This window comes from Diabrotica virgifera, chromosome 1 (assembly GCF_917563875.1).
Source record: "Diabrotica virgifera virgifera chromosome 1, PGI_DIABVI_V3a".
NCBI lineage: Eukaryota > Metazoa > Arthropoda > Insecta > Coleoptera > Chrysomelidae > Diabrotica > Diabrotica virgifera.
In genome coordinates, this window is record NC_065443.1 from 54533629 (window position 1) to 54549883 (window position 16255).

Genomic DNA, 16255 nt, shown 5'->3' on the forward strand with positions numbered 1-16255 from the left:
ATAGCGCTGGATCGAGCTGGATTGCTGGACGCTGGATCCAGCAATTGCAATCTCTAGCCACATTATAGTGGCAGAAATAATCTATCTATCTATTTACTTATCTATAGCCCAAGATCTGTTCATGTGCTGAATATAGGCCTCTTCCATTTGTCTCTGTCTTCTGCTTGCCTTTTCTATTTGGACCTGCACTTTTCTCAATATTATCTTTCCATCTCATTTGCGGTCAACCCCTTGACCTTTTTGAAGTATATGGTCTCAGCTACTAAATGGCCATCAGCCAATATCTCTATTCCATCTTCCATCCTGATATCTTTCGTTGTGCCCAGGCAATTTCCATTTTAATTTCAATGCATGTTCGACAGCATCTGTTGTTCCGGTTTTGCCTCTTCCATTCATTCCTCCTTTTATCTCTCAGCGATATTCCCAACATTTGTCTTTCCATAACTCTGAGTTTTCATTATTCTATCTAAGTTGCTCTTGGTACATGTTCACGTCTGGGCTCCATATGTCAGAACAGGTAGGACGCATGCATTAAATACCTTCGTTCTTAATTTTAAAGGTATTTTTGGTTTTTGATAGTATATGAGAGTTTTCCGAATGCCGCCCACCTCATTCTTATTCTTCTTTTTATTTGTTTAGTCTGGTTACTTTTGTCTGCTCTGATAGCTTGTCCTAAGTAATAACCTACGGTAATTACTGATGTGTCTTCTGTATGTCATTATTTTAGTTTTCTTTAGATTCATTGTCAGTCCTTTTTGCAGAAATAGTACATCATTCATCATCATCACCATCAGCCTCTCCCAATCCACTACTGGACATAGGCCCCCCCTGTTTGCCCCCAAAGTGTCCTATCTTGTGTTTTCTGTATCCAGTTTTTTGTTGTCTTTCGTAAGTCGTCTTGTCATCGTGTTGGTGGTCTTCCTCTGCTACGTTTATCGGCTCTTGGTCTCCACTCAACTATTTTGCGAGTCCATCTTCCGTCCTGCATTCTGGCAACGTGTCCAGCCCATTTCCATTTTAAGTTACAGCTTCTTTCAATGACGTCTATGACTTTGGTCTTAGCTCGTAGATCTTCGTTTCGATATCAATCATTGCGTATTGAAAAATCGAGCTCGAATATTTAGTTCCGGTTTTGATGTAATTTCAGATTAAAAACTTATGACCGGAAGTTTGGAAAATGACTCAAAATTAGTGAAATCATATAGGTATCAAACGTCGTAAAGTTACATGAAGAGTTCAAATATAGATTTCCAGTTCTACTGCCGGTCACGGTTGAAAGCCTAGGGCTTATAAAGTACACTATTGCCAGTTTTAAATAAGATTGTGGGTTTTTAAATACATACATATATATTTAGGTGGGGTGTATCACTGAGACCAAGCCCTTATCCCTTGCCGATCAGACACCAGCCCATTCCAGACCAAGCCGTAGATTCTATAGAATTTTAACTACTGTGTCAGCCTTTTTATTTTTCTATTCACTGGGGCTCGAACTTCGATCACATATCCGCTAGATTTGTCGATCGAGCCCTATTGACCATCTGACCCACAAATAAAATAGTAAATTCCACTAGATGACTCAAGAAAATAGCTTCAGAACTGAATGTTGTTGTTACAAAATGACTTTGTTTATCAAAGTAAAGGTGTAAGAAATACAGCATTATTGACAAACATAAAATTAAAGCATCGTTTTAAACACATTGTGATTGTTCGAATTGTCTTTTCTTTACTTACCTGAAATACTCAAATGCTGCTCTTGCATAATATATTCTCCGGTAATATGACGAGGGGGTGCAGGCGGGAGAGGAGAAGGCGGTGGGGGCGGTGGCGATAGCGGTGGTGGGGGCGGTGGCGATAGCGGTGGTCGGGGCAGTGGCGATAGCTGTGGTTGGTCCAGTGGCGAATGTGGCGATAGTGGTGATAGGGACATCGGCGATAGCGTTAGTGGGGGCGATGGTGTGGACGGTGACGAGTCCGGTGGTGGGGGCGGTAATGATAGCGGTGGTGGGGGCGATGGTGCAGGCGGTGGTGGGGGCGGTGGCGATAGGGGTAGCGGGGGCGGTGGCGATAGGGGTAGTGGGGGCGGTGGCGATAGGGGTAGTGGGGGCGGTGGCGATAGTGGTAGTGGGGGCGGTGGCGATAGCGGTGGTAAGGGCGGTGGCGATAGAGGCAGTGGGGGCGGTGGCGATAGAGGTAGTGGGGGCGGTGGCGATAGAGGTAGTGGGGGCAGTGGTGATAGCGTTAGTGTGGATGATGGTGCGCACGGTGACGAGCCCGGTGGTGGGGGCGGTGGCAATAGTGGTAATGGGGGCGATGGCGATAGCAGTGGTGGGGGCAGTGGCGATACCGTTAGTGTGGGGGATGGTGCGGACGGGGAAGAGTCCGGTGGTGGGGGCGGTGGTGATAGCGGTGGTGGGGGCAGTGGCGAGAGTGTTGGTAGGTCCAGTGGCGATAGTGGTGATAGGGACATTGGCGATATCGTTGGTGTGGACAGTGGCGATAGCGTTAGTGAGGGCGATGGTGTGGACGGTGACGAGTCCGGTGGTGGGGGAGGTGACGATAGCGATGGTGATAGCGGCGGTGGGGGCGATGGTGCGGGCTGTGGTGAGGGCGATAACGGTAGTGGGAGCGATGGTGGGGACGACGGCGATAGCGTTGGTGTGGGCGATGGCGCGGGCTGTAGTGAGGGCGATAACGGTAGTGGGAGCGATGGTGGGGACGGTGGCGATAGCGGTTGTGGGTGCAGTGGCGATAGCGGTGGTAGGTGCAGTGGTGATAGCAGTGATAGTGACGTTGGGGATAGAGGTGGTGGTGACAGTGGCGGTAGCGGTGGTGCGGTCGATGGTGCAAACGGTGGCGGGGACGATGGCGGCGGCGGAGATCGAGTTTGTACTATCTGTTGCTGGTGTGTCATAGGATGATCCATGCCTAATTGTGGCTGAAGAGCTACTGTTGTAGGTGATGTACTATAACTTGAAACTCTTGCACCGGGCACTACCAACACTGAAACAAAAATATAGTGTGTGATTACATTCGTAACAGATTATTTAAATAAAAACATATAAGTCAGCATTGGTCAGATTCAATAACAGTTGTTATTGTAGGCTAAATGACTATTATCATCAAGGATGAAGTGTAATGGTGAAACAGATGAAGATGCATGCAGTAAAATTGTGGTTTAATGTATGAAGTGTAAGGCAGCGAATTGGTGTAATGTGAATGTGTCAAAGAAAATCTCCAATGAAGCCGAAGGTAAAATTCTATAAAAAGCTATGATGTACGGAACTGAATGACAGAGGTGTAACAGACAGAGGCGAAGTGACAAAAAAGATACAATTTATAATGAGTATATTAGGGGAAGTCTAGGGTTCTTGGTACCAAATTATGCCCACATAAGACAGCGTAGGTTAAGGGTTTGGTAATGTTCAACATCGAGACATTAATTAAGCAATACAAAGAATTGCTGATCTGCGAGTTTCTAAGAGGAGTAGAAGAAGAAGACCAAAGAAGACCTGTGGGAAGACGCCTACGCAGAACATTATCCTTGGATATCTTTATATTGCGTGTTCATTTTTGCCTTTATGGAGTCATCTTATATCCATAAGAACGTGGATTTCGCAGTTATCCATTTTTTCTTCCCTGTGGGTTTTCCTCTCTTTAAAATTTCTGTTGAGGGTTTCAATAAGGTTGGATTCCACACCATTTTTCCGTTATATTTTTGCAGTTTCGGTATTCTTCGTTGTTTTCAATTTTTTTTTCAGATTTTCGGATATTTTCGTTTTTAACTCATTTCGTATCTTTTCGTTCTGCAAGTATTCTGTATTTAGTCCAGTTTATTTTTTCTTCGGAATCTTTTGGAGCATGATGTTTATTTGGGCTACTAGAGGATTTTGGCCAGGAGAGACGTCAACGCCTGGGTATGTCTTAACTGACTTGATATTATAATTTAATCTATTTGATTTCGTACTTGTTTTTGATCACTGTCCTGAGGTGACATCCATGTGTAGAGTCGTCACTCTGGAACCTTGTAGAAGGTGTTCGTTAATACCATCTCTTCATTTATAGAATAGAGTAAGAAAACAGGACTTACAAGCATTGAAACTTATGGAGAAATATAATTAGCGAAGCAGACCCCGCATAGAAATAAAGGCAAAGAGAATGATATTAATGATGATTACAGAAAACAATATTAAATTGTTTTCGTTTATGGCTATCACAGTAGAGAGTACCTTTGAACACGTACAACTTGACTGGAAAACAGGAGAGGTTTGTTGTTTTTTTACTAATTATCGTCAATGTTTCTTCTTCTTCTTTTTGTGTATACGTGACTGTCTGTTTTTCAATGTGCCTCCAGTAAGTTTGTCTTCCCTCTGATCATCTTTCTTTTGGGGAACCGTCTCTCGCCGTCCTTACTACTCTATTTGTTGTCATTCGGCTTATGTGGTCGTTCCATTCTACTCTTCTGTTTTTTACCCAGTTATTAATGTTCTCCACCTTGCATATCCGTCCTATATCTGTACTTCTAGCTCTATCCCATAGTGTCTTACCATCGATTTTTCAAAGGGTTTTCATCTTTGCTGTTTCTAGCATTCTTTTTGTCCTGTATCAGGTCGTGTTTCTGCTGCGTATGTCATTATTGGCCTGATGACTGTTTCGAAAATTCTGCCTTTCACTTTCCGATGTTTTTATTTCTTCATATTATTTCATTCAGGCAACCTGCGGCTCTGTTTGCTTTATTCACTTGTTCTTCCACTTATGTTCCGAGCTTTCCGTAGCTAGATAGTTTGATGCCTAGATATTTAAACTCCATGACATGTTCTATTATCTGACCCTCTAGCTCTATTTTACATCTTATTAGATTTGCGGTTATAACCATGCATTTGGTCTTTTTTTGGGGAAATTAATGTTGAATTTTCTAGCGGTTGTTATATTAAATTGGTGCAGCATACGTTGTAAATCATCTTCACTGTGAGAGATTATTATTTAGTCGTCTGCATAGCAGATTATTTTAAGTTGTTTTTCTTCTATTTGGTATCCTTTTTAGTTCTTAGTCAATCATAATCAATTTTAAAGGAGACTTTTTTCTTTGAAAGGGCACTGGACTATAACTTTCTAGATTTTTTTGTATTTTGTATCAACTATTTTGATGATATGCTTACAGTATTTGCCATAATGTGCATTTAATTGTAATACTTTTGACTGATAATCTGATTTTTATAACAAAAGTGACTTAAGATATTACTTCGCGAAAAATGTGTTGATATAGACAAAATTATAAAAGAGAAAAACGTGTGATGTGATATGTAAAGATCCACGTTAATGTTTGGAAACAAGATCATTTCCAGATTATCACAAGAAATTATATTAATTTCTACTTTCTGAACATTCTGGTTACAAAATAGCTTTCTTTGTCAATGTAAAAAAGTAAGAAATACACCATTATTCACAAAAATAAAATGAAAGCATGTGGATATTGTGTTAAATACATTGTAATTGTTCAAATTATCTTGTCTTTACTTACGTGGCATACTCAAATCCTGGTCTTGCATGAATTCTTGAGAAACAGATTGAGAAGGTGAGTATGGTGATGGCGGAGATGCTGGGAGCGGTGGGAAAAATGGAGATGGGAGCGGAATTTGTACTATCTGTTGCTGTTGTTTTATAGGATCCTCCATATCCTCTATGGTCCTCCATATCCAATCATCCATAGGATCTACAATGTCTATTTGTTGTTGCTGTTGTTTCATAGGAGCCTCCATGTCCTCTAGGGTCCTCCATATCCAATCCTGCGTAGTATCTACCATGTCTATGTCTACTTGTGACTGATGAGCTCTCGTCATAGGTAATGTACCATAATGGCTAGGTATCTGCAAGGCATGTACATTTATAATATCTGCTCATCGATGGTATTTAAAATAAATATGATCACCAAAAATATCAAACAGATTTCATACTACAAAATAAAAGAATACCTACAGCTGGTTGTGGGTTATATTTCCTGACTTTCTTTACTTTTTTACGTTTTTTACGTTTAGCTGGTGGTGTGTAATACTTCAGGAGCTTTCTTAGTCTTTTTCTATACATTCGCAACACTGAAAAAAAATATATATGGTAATAGATTATCTAAGTAAAAACATATAACAACAATAAGTGACACACACCGGAATATGTTTTTGACTCGCCGAGTAAGTTATAAAAGAAAATGGGAACAACTGTTGAACGTTTCTCACTACGTCAAGCGTGCTGTGTATTACTATTACCGGTAATTTTGCTACGATAAATATGAAATATTCAGAGAGATTTCTTGAAGTTATGTACTTTCATCTAAAGCAATTAAAAAATCGAATATTTCAACATTTTCAAGCCATACACCCCCCCCCTAAAAAGTGTTACTAATGAACTTTGTTTAGTTAACATTGTTTGTTACTCCGCGATTCAAAAACATATTGTGGTGTGCACACAAAAAAGAAATGTAGTGAGAAACGGTCAACAGTTGTTCCCATTATCTTTTGTAAATTACTCGGCGATTCAAAAACATATTAAGGTATGCATCACTTTACTATTTGACAGATTAAAAAAGAAATTCAGAAATTAAAAATAAAAATCACAAAAATATTTTGTGAATATTTTGATAGGCAAACATGCAAGACGTATTTGTTTCTGTATGAAATTAAAAAAAACTCTTTCATCCGGTAAACAGATCGGTGAAGGTCGACCTAGATTTGGATCCAGTACTATAATATTATAGTATGTATTTCGGATAAGAGGTACCGTAAATAAACAACATTACATTTGGGTATCATTAAAAAGATAATGCACTTTTACAGATTATATCTATCCATTACAGAATATTTTTAAAAATCTATTTGACTTGGGTTTTGACCTTTTGTCAATACGGGTTGGAAGTAAACATTTCTATCTTTTCTATGACTAATTGATTGATCGTGTCAACTAATATTAGGATTATGCCGAAGTATAGGTATTACTTATATTGCTATTATATAATATTTATTACTATATTGGACAGTGCTCTATAAACTAATGGAGAAATTATGTGTCTTATGTAATATCTAACTTTTTTGCAGGACTTCAGCCAACATGTCCAAAGAGAAGAAACAAGTACCACCTGATGGAGGTTGGGGATGGGTTGTGGTTATTGGTGTTAGTATTGTTAATGTAAGTATTTTTTTATTACTAGTAATATACACTGCTCCAAGAAATTAACGCACCTCTTTAGAACTTACCGTATATTATGAAAATATGAATTGAACTGAAACGCATTTTATTTCGTATTATTTTACTTTGTAAAACAAACAGATTTGATGATATTGTCACTAACCATCTTCAATATTCATAAACTTAACACCATCTTAAAATATTGAAACTGTTAAATTCTTGTGCTTAATAAGACGTATTTCCACTCCTGCTTGGCAGGATATTTACAGCTTGGCATCAACGATTCACATTGTTTAACCTGGCACTGGAGTATGCGGTTAGGCAAATGCAAACTAGACGAGGAAACCTACTGACCAACCGAACGGTTCAACTGGCCGCTTATGCCGATGGTATTGATATTATGAGTAGAACATCAACAGGAGCACAGGAAACATACGCAGAGTTAAAAGCACAAACAAAATGCTAGGTCTGGAAATTAACACAGAAAAAAAAATGACTCAGACGAGAAGAAATATAGCCCCACAAAGCATTATACATGAAGATGTCATTGAAACGGTTGGAAAGTTTACATACCTGGGAGTAGAAATATATGCCGACGGATCAGAAAATGAAGAAATACGGAAGAGAATAACGCAGGCAAACAGAGTTAATTTTACCCTCTGCAATATATTTCGGTCTAAAAGTGTCCACCGAAATACACAGATGAGAATCTATAAAACTTTAATTAGACATATAACATGCTATGGCAGTGAACCCTGGGTCCTGAAAGAAACATCTAAAAACAAACTCGACACATTCGAAAGGAAAGTACTGAGGAGAATACTAGGATTTGTGAGGGAAAACGAAATCTTCAGAAGTCGATACAACAACGAACTTTATCAACTTTATAAGGAAGCACCCCTGTCAGACTTCATTAGAATACAAAGATTGCAATGGGCCGGACATGTGATAAGAATGGGAGAGGATGGGCTACCAAAAAGAGCACTGAATGCTAGAATGCAGGGAAAGAGACCGGTTGGAAAGCCAAGAAAGCGCTGGGAAGACACAGTAAACAGCGACGCACAAGCCCTTTTAGGAGTCCGTGTATGGAGAAGAGCAGCCGCAGACAAGCAAGGGTGGAGGCAAAAAATAAAGGAGGCGAAGGCTCAATTTGGGCTGTAGTGCCGTAGAAGAAGAAGATCAACGATTCACACTCGAAATAAACGGTTTCAAAGTACTTTCATCCAGTGCATTCCAAATTTGGACAAGACGTTGTTCCAGTTCCTGTAGAATGTTTGGTTGATTAGGAGAATTTCGCAGGCGCCTACCAAGCAAGTCCCAAACATTCTCTATAGGAGTGAGATCGGCACTATTCGCTGGCCATCACATATTCCTCGTATATTAGCGTGTATTAGAACAAAAGGGGCACAAATATAAGGGGCAAATGGCACAACATGGCCTTGCAAAACGTCAATGATATATCGGTGAGCTTTGATAGTGTTGCTATTCAACACCACCTAGTCTGCACGACCCGTTAAAGAAACGCTATCCCAGACCTTAACCGACCCTCCAACCGTCCACAGAAAAACGTCGTACACACGAATATGCATATGCATATCACAATAATTGTAAAGATAGAAAAGAAAGATTCAGAGTCGAAACCTTTATCCCCTTAATTGATACCCTAGGCCCTAAGCGTTCATCTAAAACAGCGATTAAGTTCGTATAAGACCATTAGTCAACGCTTTGGATTATTTTTTCGCTTGAAACCCTGAATTCCGAAGAGTTGCGACAAAGTTGCAAAGGATTTGCTGAAATCTATAATGTAGACGTAAACGTGAAATAGTTAGAAACGTGAATAACAGAAAATTCTGCATTTAACAGAATACTTGAAAATTAATGTAAAATTGAAGGAACTACATAATGGCACTGAGAGTCTTTTTAAGCATGACTGCATGACGGTAACAAACTGCAGTGGGGGGGAGGACTCTCGGGGGGGGGGGGGGGGGGAGGACTCTCCTTCTCAAAATTAAAACGAGTAAAAATGAATTAGAAGTACAATGCTTCAAGAGAGATTAAACAGTTTGTCGCTAATGTCGATAGAATGTGATATGCTCGAAAACATAGATTTTGAAGATGTGATTAACGATTTTGCTCAACTCAAATCTAGAAGGGTGCCTCTTCAATCAGCATAGATAGGTACTTATAGGGACTAATCGTGGATGCTAATTGCTTTGTGTGTCTTACATTATTTTAATTTTCTATACAAAATACGTATTAGGTAATCTCTAATGTTACTGTAAAGGAATAACAACTTTGCATGTATATCTATGTATTTTTCGATTCTAACAAAATAGTGCTTTTCCTAATGTGCCCAAAGTCTCTAATAGGTGAAAGACGGCCCTGCAGTGAAAGGCAAATAATTTCTAGACGAAACCACAAAAATAATATACATGAATTTTTCGCAGTACCCACTGCTGCTATATTACTCTATAATATCTCCTCCTCCTCTCTTTTTTCTCGTAGTGGCATGATGTAATTTGTTTGATTATTTCTGTCTAATTATTCTAGTTTTGCTTCGGAGAATAAGTTACCAGACATCTTCCTCTGCCCAGGATCTTCTGCTCGCTACGTTGTCTTCGCTAGTTATATGCACAAAAAATATCATGCCAAGCATAATAAGTTTCCATATTAAACTCTCGATATTTTTCTATAATTTTACTAATATTAAGAATGTGTTCTCTTGTTCCTCTATACCTGGGATGGATACGCGTTGTTCTTGGGGAATTTGTGGTAAGAGAATTGATTTTAGTCTGTCATTGATGATGGTTAGACGTACTTTGTTCGCATGGGATACGCTTCTTCTTCTTCTTTACGTGCCATCTCCGCGACGAAGGTCGGCAATCATCATTGCTATTCTCACTTTTGACACTACAGCCCAAAAGAGTTCAGTTGAGCTGCATCCAAACCATTCTCTAAGATTTCTCAGCCAAGACATTTTTCTCCTACCTATGCTGCGCCTTCCTTGAATCTTTCCCTGCATAATTAATTTTAGGAGTTCATATCTGTCACCACGTGTTATATGACCCAAGTATTGAAGTTTTCTTATTTTGATGGAATCCAGTATCTCCCTGCTGTTCTGTATTCTCCTTAGTAGGTACTTCCTCATTGGGTATTCTGTCTGTCCAGGAGATTCTCAGCATTCTTCGATACGTCCACATCTCAATGCTTCCAATCTATTGAGGCATTTTATATAAAAGAACAGAAAATACATAACATTTTAATACTCGCTTTCTAAGATTTAGGCTGAGGTCTCTACTACATAATATTTGTTTCATATTAGTGAATGCACTTCTAGCCTTTTCTATTCTAATTCGGATTTCTTTGGTACAATCGTTTGTTTCACCAATGTTTGTCCCTAAATAGTTATAATTCTGAACTCGTTCTATGTATCGTCTTAGTATTTACGTGTATATCAACGCTACTGTATGGTAATTACTCCCATCTGTCGGTGACCTATTTTTTAATAAATGGGAATGAACGTGAGTTTACCCCAGTCATTTCTTTGACTGTCTCAGCTGTTATTACATCTTCCACTTCTGCTTTTCTGAATTTTAGCTTTTTTATCGCCGTCTCTATTTCTGATTTAAATATTTGCGTTTTTTTTTCATCACTTCTTTTCTCTGTATTATTGTCTGGGTCATTGTTAGAGAATAGTAATTCGCAATGTTGTTTCCACACCGCTGGGATAACTTCTGGGTTTGTTATGGTATTTCTACTATTATCTTTCATTACTTGTGTCTCTCGCTAGATATTTGACTTTTGAGAAAAGTTCTCTAGATTCTTGGAGGTCAGCCTGTCCTCTAATGGTGAGCATATGTTTTTAAAATTATCTTTGTCCCTTTTGCATAAGGTGTTACTAGAATTGTATTTATGGTGCCTATATCTATTCCTTTTTGTATTGAATTTGATGCCGTCTCTAAGTTTTCGTCTTTTTTCTCAAAGGTCTCTTCAGTCATTCAATATTTTTTCCTATCTATTTTTTCTTTGGGATCTGTGTTGTTGATGGTGTTAGTGATCCACTTCTTTGTGTATTCCCACGTTTTGACTGGGTCTCCGGTAGGTCAGCTTTTGCTAAAGCTTCTCTAAAATTTGCTGGATATTTTGGAACCAATTTTTGTCTTTTATATTTGTAATTGTGTTACTGTGTAACTTAATGCGGAATTCTGCTTGTAACATTTTGTGGTCGGAACCACAGTCTGCAGCTGGTTTTGTCTTCACGTTGATTACTTCTCCTCCTCCTCCTCCGATTATCCATTGTTTTTTTTTCCTGGAAGCCGTCTGTTGTAAACCGGTCGTACTGCAGCCACTTGGCTTATTGTACATCTTCCATTTGTTTATGAAACCCATTCCAGAATTATGGAACCCTGTACCAGCTTGTACAGGTGCAGTGGGTGGGTGCCATAAATATTTGGAGTCACTTCGATGTCTCCGAAAAGTGTTTGCCGCCTCCGATCCAATGCCTTACAGTCATGCAAGATATGATTGACTGTTTCAGGTTCTCTGTTAGAGAGTCTGCAGCTCAAGTCTCCATGAAACAGCCCCATTGTATGCAGGTGACCCTTAACTGGCGCATGTCAAGTGAGGAAACCTGTTATGACTCTGAGCTGATTCCTGCTTGTTTTCAGCCTTAATTCAGCCCAACTTGCACATGTCCGTCCCATATACATCTTGCCATGTGTTTGACCGGGTAGCTGATGCTCTCCTGGCAAGTGCATCAGCTCTTTCATTGCCGTATATACCCCGAAAACCTGGAACCCATACCAGTATAACACTGTTATGTTATGTCAGTCTGTCAAGTTCTTTTCGATATTCCCACACCAGCCTACAGTTCACCTTAGGGCTTATAAGAGCCCCAATGGCTACTTGGCTATCTGTGCATATGTTAACCCGCTGCAGTTCGAAGGCCCTCAGGTTGTTTTCTCCTGCTCGCATCCATTGTTTAGTGACAAGAATATAATTTATTTGGTTTTTGTATCTTCCTTCAGGCGGACACAATATTTATAATCATCGTGGATGATGTCTACACATTGTGTTTACAATATAATTACTAAGATCCGTATGGATGGCGAACTGAAGGAGACATTCACCTCTGTCATTTCTCTCGCCTAAGCGAGCCATACTCACATATAATTCCTTCAAAATGGTCATCTACTTTCTTTTTTCCTATTTTTGCATTCCAATCTCCTTAGGTTTTAGGTATGTTAGAGATGGTTTGATGTAACAGCTGGTATATAATATATCCCTTTTACTTCATTTTCTGCCGCTTCGGATGCTGGAATATCCACCTGTATCTTGGTGACCGTGTATCTTGGCTGGTTTAGCGTTTAGGGTTAATTTTGATTATTCGATCATTTACTGGAAGATATTCATGTACATATTCCATAACGTACGTTGTACGAATTATTCTTGAGAATAAACAGGATGAAATCTTCATTTTTAGTTTATACAGGGTGTAACAAAAATAGAGGTCATAAATTAAATCACATATTCTGGGACCCGAAATAGATTTATTGGACCTAACTTACCTTAGTACAAATGTGCACATAAAAAAAGTTACAACCCTTTGAAGTTATAAAATAAAAATCGATTTTTCCCAATATATCGAAAAATATTTAAGATTTTTTATTGAAAATGGACATGTGGCATTCTTATGGCAGGAACATCGTACAAAAAAAATATAGTGAAATCTGTGCACCTCATAAAACTTTTATGGGGGTTTTGTTCCCTTAAACCCCCTCAAACTTTTGGGTACGTTCCAATTAAATTATTTTTGTAGTACCGTTAGTTAAACACAATGTTTTTAAAACTTTTTTGACTCCTAGTACTTTTTCGATAAGCCAGTTTTTATCGACATATTTTGAATATTTGTCAAATCCACCACATTTTGTATATGGTTAAGTACGATTATGGAGACCAGGTAATACATTTTTTAATTTACATTTTTAGGTATATTTTAAGATATATTAAAAAGAAGCCACATCTCGATAAATTGTGGCTTATCGAAAAAATACTAGGAGGCAAAAAAGTTTTAAAAACACTGTGTTTAATTAATGGTACCACAATAATAGTTTAATTGGGAACGTACACAAACATTTGGGGGGTTTAAAAAACAAAACCTCCATAAAATTTTTATGTAAAGATATTAGAAATGAAGCCGCATCTCGATAAAAACTGGCTTATCGAAAAAGTACTAAGAGGCAAAATTTTTTTAAAAACATTATGTTTAACTAACGGTACGACAATAATAATTAAATTGGAACGTACACAAAGGTTTGGGGGGATTTAAGGGAACAAGACCCCAATAATTTTTTATGGGGTGCACAAATTTCACTAAAATTTTTTTTGTAAGATGTTCCTGCTATAAGAATGACACATGTGCATTTTCAATAAAAAATCTCTATTAGTTTTCGATATATTGGAAAAAATCGATTTTAATTTTGTAACTTCAAAGAGCTATAACTTTTTTTATATGCACATTTGTACTAAGGTAAGTTAGGTTCAACCGATTTATTTTTCGTCCTATAGGGTACCTATTTAATTTGTAGTTTTATTTTCTCCTGATGAACTTATTTCTCCCGATGAGAAATATTAATGATATACCTTCGCTTATAACTTAGGTATAAACATAATAATTTCTTAATCAAATAATTTGATGTCAATATTATTACTATGTTAAATATCTTGTTTGTTTCAGTTATGTACAAGATCAATAGAGCAATCCTTTGGTCTCCTGTTCGGAGACCTTCTTCGAGAACTCAACATCGAAACAACAGGAGCAGCAGTTATAATGAGTTCTCTAGATGCTTTAGTTAACTTTTCAGGATTGCTAGTAGGACCTTTAATTCGTGCCTTTTCCTATCGTAAAATTTCTCTTCTTGGAACAGCGTTGTGTAGTCTTGGATTGGTACTCACTTTTCCTGCAAGAAGTATGGCGCATATTCTTATTACCTACAGTATTGTTAATGGTAAGAATTTTTATACCGGTACAACTACTATAATTCAATAAAATAAACATCTTCATTTGTGCCAAAAATAAACTTCAGATCATATTATAATAACAATAATATCGTATGGCATTTTTGCCGGAGAGATTCTTTTGGATTGTTCCGGCGCCAACTGCATATTTAATCCTGTATCAAGTAGCTAGTGTCTTTGCACACTCGACGGACGCGCGACGGCTTTACGTGTCCTCTGAAGCACGGTGAAGGGCCCGTATCATTTTTAGAAATGAAAATATCGTTGTTGATGAAGGAACTCGTGGCGTAGCGTGAATGTCGGCTGCCCGGGGCGGAAGACAATTTTGCCGCCCTCTTATTTAGGTATTTTAATTTAATGTATACTATACATTACATACATTAATTATAGAGAACTTTTCGGCGAGAACAGTCATCATTATTTTGCATTATACAGGTTAGATTGTAAATAAAAAAGTTTATCTTCAAAGTTTTACAATCACGTTTATTAATACAAAAATTCTTTTACTTTAACCAATTAGATACATTGATATAACTTAGGTACCTATCACTTAAGATTAGGTACACCTTGACGATCGACAAGATTAAATAAAATCAATTTTTAATTAGAACTAGAACGGTACTATATTTTTATTTTTATTGCAAAGTAATATGAGTATTTAGAATTAAAAACAAAACTTCCTTCTTCAATTAAAAATTTATACATCTACTTTTTTTAAGAGCAAAGTCTTTTATTTCCCGTCAATGTCTATCGCATCACACACCTCTTGATCAATAGACAAAATAGCCAAATTAGTTAGTCTTGAGTACTCATTATCGATCTTAAATAATTTTTAATCAATTTTAATTTTGAAAAACTTCTCTCACGAGCATTGCTTATAGCAACTGTGAAAAATATTCGGAGCATTGTTAAAATATTGGGTATCTTCTAGCTTGGATTTACCAATAAATTTAAATAATTCAAGTGAGTCTGCATTAATCAATTTATTTTCGTTGCCTGTAGCAGCAACGAAACTACTTACTGCATCGAAACTAGTAAAGCACCTGCATCTGTCCTAGTGTTTAAGCTTTCACCTGCTACAAAATAGCATTGAAAGAAAAGGAATTCCCCGAATTCGTCACAAAATAAGTAATGAAAAATTCCGTGCTCCTTTCAATCGGTCCGAATTTGTAGTTGCGATAAAAATATAAAATGGTTGTGAAATTTTGCCGCCCTCTAAAAAGTGCCGCCCGGGGCGGACTGCCCCTGCCGCCCCCACTACGCTACGCCACTGCATATGAGGCCAGTAGCCGCTGAGCTACGGTCGTCCACTTCAGATCGTATTAAAATGAAGAGAATAAGTTGTTGGGTAAAAAATTAGGTTAGTTTACTTGAAATATTTACTATGCTAGGGGATAGCAGGGGAAAAGTGAATTGAGCGTAATTTTTTTAAGAATTGGGCTACGTTAAGTTAGTAATTTTAAAGAGATGAAGCATGTGTCTTTATGGAAATGGCGGCGCTTTCAGTCATATTTAAAATATTCAAATTATTCAGATGTTTTTATTAAAGCAATTGTTTGTACTTATTGTTTTAATGATTTGACAACTTTTTCATAATAATTTCATAATTTAATTGGATCAATTAATATCCGCTTGGCAGAGAAAGTGTTTTATCATAATTACATAAAGGCCGACAGCTAATCGTAATCTTTGTTATTCGAGGTCTGTTATGGTAAATATAAATACAACAAATAACCTTCGGTGGTCTCAAACGAAAGATAGATAATTGAAATGAAATCAAAAACAAAACTAAGAACAAAATTATCGAGAGGTCTTAAACAAACACAGGTATTGACTGAAAGAACACATGAAGTATATGGCTAATATGATAGAAAAGGAGACCCAGTTAAAATGCAAAAATTACAGAATAATTTTAAAAACTACAAAGTCGTAGGCAATAAAATATACATGAGATTTTTTTTCCAAAATTAGTCACACAATCTGTCTACATTGACAATAAGTGTTTCTAATAAAACGTATAAAATAAAATTTCAATTCTGAGTTTTGTGCCTAAAAAACGCTGAAT

The 16255-nt window shown here is 37.6% G+C and overlaps 2 protein-coding genes across 8 annotated transcripts in view; one reads left to right on the forward strand and one right to left on the reverse strand.

Moving 5' to 3' along the window:
- Positions 1 to 16255, reverse strand: part of LOC114328595 (uncharacterized) — a 288450-nt gene that overhangs the window by 170963 nt on the left and 101232 nt on the right. The window contains exons 9-11 of the mRNA XM_050656295.1: positions 5974 to 6089; positions 5519 to 5864; positions 1732 to 3000 (exon numbers count right to left, since the gene is read on the reverse strand). Coding sequence (XP_050512252.1) covers positions 1732 to 3000; positions 5519 to 5864; positions 5974 to 6089 — 1731 coding nt within the window. The remainder of the gene's footprint in view (positions 1 to 1731; positions 3001 to 5518; positions 5865 to 5973; positions 6090 to 16255) is intronic.
- The window catches only part of LOC114328597 (uncharacterized), a 109847-nt gene that overhangs the window by 52012 nt on the left and 41580 nt on the right, over positions 1 to 16255 (forward strand). For all 7 annotated transcript variants that reach the window (XM_028277481.2, XM_028277484.2, XM_028277480.2 and 4 more), the window contains 2 exons: positions 7083 to 7173; positions 13910 to 14180. In XM_028277481.2, coding sequence (XP_028133282.1) covers positions 7083 to 7173; positions 13910 to 14180 — 362 coding nt within the window. The remainder of the gene's footprint in view (positions 1 to 7082; positions 7174 to 13909; positions 14181 to 16255) is intronic.